A 6248-nucleotide genomic window follows, 5' to 3' on the forward strand; every position below is an offset into this window, starting at 1 on the left:
TGCAAGACTCTAGTGTTTATTCTAAAACTCGATGATACTTTATCTTCTAGGGCTCCATCATTAGCAGCCCACAGCCTCACCAGCGCTATCCACTGCCAGGTGTGCTTCCTGGTTGCTATGGAACAGAAGACTTCCGGCCTCATCGCCCCATCCTGAGCCCCGGGACGGGGGTGGGGGGTGGGCCGGGGCAGCAACATACCACTGCTGGGACAGGAGCTGGGGGAGTCTCCAGCAGTGCAGAGAGAGCAGGAGCGGGGAGCGGCCCTGGGGGGAGCAGCAACAACAACAGCGGTTCCTTCCTGGGTTCCCTATTCGGCAGCAAACGCGCCAAACCACCAGGGCCCCTTATTCCACCGGGGCCACCCTACCCCGCACCTGTCCCCCCACCGACTACGGGAGGGCCCCCTCCTCACTCCCCTTCATCTCTATGCCAATTGGAAGGGGGGGCTTCCAAGCTCCAGGCACTTCACGCACAGTACTGTCACGCGGGCACCGTGCAGCCGCCACCACCTTACTACCATCACCATCGCTACCATGTCCAAACTGTCCCTCCTCCTTTGCCAGGAGTGCCCCCTCATACTATACAGAGAGGCCCTCTACCCTGTCGTCCACCGCTTGGCCCACCGCACGCCCAGCACCCGCAGCTGGCCCATCTCTCCCAGCTCTCCCAGCATGGGCTTCCGGGTCGTTACGCCAACATGGTGGTGGGATGTCCCCCCCCCTTTCTCCTCTCTCCCAACATTCCCAGAACCAACAGTTCGCCCTCTACCACGTGCAGCCCACACACTCTGTCAGAGGGGCCGGCGGCCCTGGTACCAAACCTCCACTAACCTTGTCATTCTCCCACCCCCACGCACACTCCCAAACCCACCCAGGACACGCGCACACACCACACCCAGTGAGCCACAGCACCCACCAAACACACTTCATATTCGGCACTCTGCCCCACAATCTACCATCCGCTACCGTCAATGCGCATCACGCAGCCTCCGCCGGCCCGTATCTGCCCCAGTACCCTCCTCTTTCTTCTATCCCCCCTCCCCCACCACACTCCCCTTTACCCCCCCCTTCGTCCCCCCTTACCCCTCTTACACCTCTCTCCCCTCACCCCCCCCAGCACCCCGGGCAGCCTCAGCAGGGGCCGCAGGTGACAGGGGCTGGAGCGACCGGTACAGGGGGCAGCTCCAAATCCAAGCCTATCAACCGGATAAGTACCGTAGTGTGAGCAGGATGTGGGGCTCCAGAGTTCAAAGGTCAGATGATAGATTGGAGGAGATGGGCAGAGCTAGGCCTAGAACCAAATCTGCCAGGACAGAAAGTAACAGCAGCAGCGCTACTGAGAAGAGGAAACGAAGTTTGCTCCGTCTCTGTTACTTTCACCTCCGTTTTCCACATATGTAGACGGAGACAGAAAGCACCATTAGAGTTAAACGGCACGGCCTGTGGACGCATCCTTGATCCTGAACCGGCACCACAGAAACACACACACGTGCAACATTACACAAAAACACACTCCACACATTTCCCACACACAATCAGAGAAGTCTATAGCCATATATTTAAGATGAAACTAAATCTATATCTAGCTATATTGCCTCAGTTTTAATTGTTTGGAGTCTAGTTGAGTCTGTATGAGACTATTTACATGTACAGTACAAAGATGTGATAATGCGGCACTGGGAAACTGGAGACCATAGGTATCCACCTGCTTACGTGGGCATGTAAATAAGGACTGAACCACCAAATGTATTCCAGCGGAGTTTGGCATTAAAAACTGCCCCTTGACTTTGCAATAATTTACTTGGCTTCATGATGTCTCTGTTCATTTTTGCAGGTTACGCTTTGCTGACAGGCATCTTTTTTTTTCTAAAAGAAGACCTCAGATATGTTGCTTTGTCTAAAACTTCTAAAACCAGTGCACAGTTTTCTGACAGTCTTTTGCTTATTGGTCTTTCACATGTCAACAGATGTCACCGGGCTTTCTAATGCAACATGGGGTATGGGAATCAATGAGACAAATAATAATATATTTTGAATGTTTATGAAGCTTCTTGCTGTTTTATAGATATTATAATATACCTGCCATGAGTATGATGAATATTGTCCAATAATTGTTTTGATCAGTGAGTAATTATATCAGCAGATGTTTGTACATGGTTTTAGAGAGTATATTCACATACAGATTCCCTCACTTTGCCATATCCAGTTGAGGGTATTCAGTTATGTGAAGTGTGAGTTCTTTTCATAGTACCATGGTTTTATTCAGTTCATCTTTTAACGATTAGTATTATTGACTGTTCAGGATAAAGAAGGAGGTTTAGTTTTTGTTCAAATCGATTTGAACATTTACAACATTCCTCTTTTTTTTCTGTTCTGTTTGCAAACAGGGGCACAACCTCTTGAATGGTGTGACTTGACAAAAACTTGAATCTACAGAATGAATCTCAGTTAGCGTTTCCTTTTTTTTTCTTTTCTTATGACTCTCCCAGTATTTTAAAAGGCTTAATTATGATCGTAAAAATTGGTGAATTTTTCATACAGGGTGCATATGCAGTGCCCCATATCACGGTCATCAAATTTATTCATTGTGTGTTTTTTTGTTTTGAAACAAGCACGCTTTTACATGAAGTTTTGTGGTTTTTGCACACGTGATGTCTTAAGTCAGAAATGGCCTTCTTCTAATCCTCCCTCTCCTGCTACTTTCAGAAATCTCTGCTACCGTTTTCTGATGCCTTGGCATCTTGCTGAGGGCTTCTTGTTAGAAACCATAACAAGAGTCAAGAATGTAAAATAGCCTACAGGTGCATACTGTATTTCCTGTTCTTTTTTTTTCTTCTCTGTGGGCCTCGTGTTAGTGTCATTCCTTTTGCTACTGCAGATTTTGAAGTAAAAATTGAGCACTGATGTAGATTACCTTCAGTGCCACTGATTACAAAGGAAAAACTGCGCGTATAATCGGATTCAGACGTGAATATTTGAGCAAGGGAAGTATAAAAATGCAGGTGATGTAAGCTACAGGAAGAATATGCCAAATTTCTGGATGATCTGAATCATCAAAAGTAGGTTTTAAGAAGTTTTGGAGAGAGTCAGGAGTATTAAATGAAGAATTTTATAAGTATGTGTTGGCTACTTTTTTCTTTATGGTGTCCTTTTTGACTCTATTTGCATGAATATATCTGCACTTATTGAATAGATTGTACTGTATAAACCTGAATGTACATATTATAATATACATAGGCTTCTTATCTTAACTATGGGATGAACTGCTCCCATTCTGTATTCAGGTGCGTGCATGTGAGTGCCACTAAGTATGTACATAAAAAACAGGGATATGAGATGTTGGCCAAAGGGAACATCAACTTCTTTTTCTTTTCTTATCATTTCAGACTAAGGGTGAGAGAATGAGTTAACATGACTTAAATTAAAGCCTAAAAAAAGTTTATATGTCAGTACACTTATGGATATTATTTTAAGCAAACAATTTTGTTTTTTTCTGTGTATGTACTATGTGTACTGAAAGAATAGAGAATTGAGATGTGAATATTTATTGCTTCTGATACATTAAAGTGTCCTTGCAGTGATGTGATGTGTGTTTGTGTGTATTTTGTACGTGCATTAAAACAGACCTCGCCTCTAAATATTCAACATAAGCAGCATTGTTGTTCCTAGATAAAGAGGAATATACGTAATAATGAAAGTCAAAGGGGAAAAGTTTACGTTCCACGTTTCAGTTCTCAAGTCAACCCAAATGCAACTACAAAAACATGATGTAAAACAAGAAGTGAGTGCTATCACAAATCTGATAATAAAAGTCCATAATGCAACAAAATGTGAGGGGAGAAAAAACTCCACAGAAACAAAAACTAACAAAGAACATGGGAAACTCATGACAAACAACAGATGATCTGACAAAACAGAGCAAGGCAGAACTACCTGCACACAGGGGCCTGATTGGGAAACAGCAGAAACAAAACATGACAGCCTCTCAGCATAAAATAGGAATTATGAAAATCAGACTAAATGCAAAGACAAGAAAGCTCACACAAACGAGATTCAAGGGGGAATTAAAGAGGTTAGAAACCAGAAAAGCTCCAAATCTGCAGTCACTGTGGGACGCTATCATCGTCTTTAATCTATGTGAGAAAAGAATTAAGGCAGTTCTTAAGACAAATTGTACTTAATAAACTGACCAATGAGGGTAAGTGCAATAACAGAGAATATCAATTAGAAATCAAAAATCATACCTAGGAGTAATACATTAAAAAAAAAGAAAGACTTAAGAGAATAAGAAGAACAGTGAAACTGGCAAGACCAAAACTCTAAAGCAACACAAACACCCTGAGACCAAACCAGACCAAATGACAATAAGTGATTTTTACAGGTATATTAACAATGAATGATGTTACAGTCAGTTCAGATAGTTTTAATATATAAAAGTTTTGATGGCCATTTACTAAAACCATATAGAGCCTTCAAAAGAAAGTTTTCACGTGATTCATTCCATATAAATTAGGAGGGCATGTAGCATCCAGGTGGGTGGCACGGTGGTTAGCACTGTTGCTGCACAGCAAGAAGGTTCTGAGTTTAATTCCACCGTCAGGCTGGGGTCTTTCTGTGTGGAGTTTGCATGTTCTCCCCGTGTTTGTGTGGTTTCTCCCTGGGTACTCGGCTTCCTCCCACAGTCCAAAAACATGCAGTAGTGGGGATAGGTTAATTGATCAATCTAAATTGCCCATAGGTGTGAATCTGTGAGTGAATGTGAGTGTGAATGGTTGTCTTCTGTCTCTGTGTGTTAGCCCTGCGACAGACTGGTGACCTGTCCAGGGTGTACCCCGTCTCTCGTTATGACAGCTGGGATAGCGATAGTGACCCTGGAAAGAATAAGCGGAAGCGAATGGATGAATGTAGCATCCAGGTGCTGCTAATCAAAAGCACTTAATCAACTGATGATCAGAAAGTGTTGGCAATTTGTCGATCTGGGACATTCAGATGTATCTTAACACAATGCCAAGAAGGAAAAGCATCAGTAATGACCTTAGAGAAGCAATTGTTGCTACACATCAGTCTGGAAAAGGTTATAAGGTCATTCCATAATTCTTCAGTGAGAAAGATTATTCACAAGTGGAAAACATTCAAGACATTCTTCCCAGAAGTGGACATCCCAGCAAATTCCCTCCAAGGTCAGAAAATGGTCAGAGAATTTGGAAAAGAAACAAAGAAACAGGCCACAGTTAGCACATTACATGTTAATATTCATGACAGTACAACTACAAGAAAAAATAAAAGACTGGCTTGTTTAGAAAGGCTGACAGAAGAAAGCCTATTCTCTCTAAAATGAAGATTTACATTAAAGGTGCATTAAAACAAAATTTCTCTGAGTCACCATCTGAATGCCAAAGTATTTTAGACTCAAATGTGAGACCATCTGTCTGAAATCTGATTGTGAAAGAGGACAATCCCAAGCACACCAACAAATCTACAACAGAATCCCCGAGAAAGAAAAGAAACAAAAAGTTGCAATCAGTCCGGTCTAGACCTCAACCCAACCTAAAAATGGTGCAGCAGGACCTTAAGAGAGCTGTTTGTTTTCTGAGTCTTACAGAAAACAATTACTTGCAGATCTTCCCCATCCCTGATTTACAGGTACAGATAGATCTCCAGATCTACCTGTACCTGTAAATCTACCTGCTAAAGGTAGGCCTACAAGCTACTCAATCATAGGGTGTACTTTGTTTTTCATAGGACTACATAGAGCCTTATCTCACATGGCTGTGGCTCAGTAGGTAGCCTGAGTTGTCTACCACTCAGGTCGATGATTCAGTTGTTGAGTCCTGCCTAAATTCATCCTACAGAGTGTCTGTGTGTGTATATAAATGTAGTAAGTGTGTAAATGAAGGGATGTACGAGGCTTGTAGTATGAAAGCACTTGAGAGCTTAAAGTGCCAGGAAAGTGCTTTATAAGTACAGCCTATTTACCATAACTTTCTTTTTCACAACAAAAGGGTGTTGCCTGATGATAAACTTTCAGGAAGATCTGCACGGCAATAAATAACCAGGAACCAACCTGGTGAAAGTCTGATACTGTTATTGATTTGTTTGTTTATTTTTTTCATTATCAAGCTTGTCATTTTTCTGCTAACATTTAATGTTTCGTATTCCTTCCGAAATTCTGGAAGAGAACGGAAGAGCACTATCGTGCTGATCATTATCAGTGACTTGTTAATGTGCTGCGGAAGCGCAGGCGTCAC

At 42.8% G+C, this 6248-nt stretch overlaps 1 protein-coding gene across 1 annotated transcript in view; it reads left to right on the plus strand.

The window, feature by feature from the left end:
- The window catches only part of iqsec2b (IQ motif and Sec7 domain ArfGEF 2b), a 30157-nt gene extending 26576 nt beyond the window's left edge, over window positions 1–3581 (plus strand). Inside the window, 3 exon segments of the mRNA XM_082519684.1 lie at window positions 51–720; window positions 723–1046; window positions 1049–3581. Coding sequence (XP_082375810.1) covers window positions 51–720; window positions 723–1046; window positions 1049–1401 — 1347 coding nt within the window. The 3' untranslated portion in view covers window positions 1402–3581.
- Window positions 3582–6248: the final 2667 nt, after the last annotated feature.

Source organism: Aulonocara stuartgranti (genome assembly GCF_965226115.1).
Source record: "Aulonocara stuartgranti genome assembly, chromosome: 20".
In the NCBI taxonomy this organism is placed as follows: domain Eukaryota; kingdom Metazoa; phylum Chordata; class Actinopteri; order Cichliformes; family Cichlidae; genus Aulonocara; species Aulonocara stuartgranti.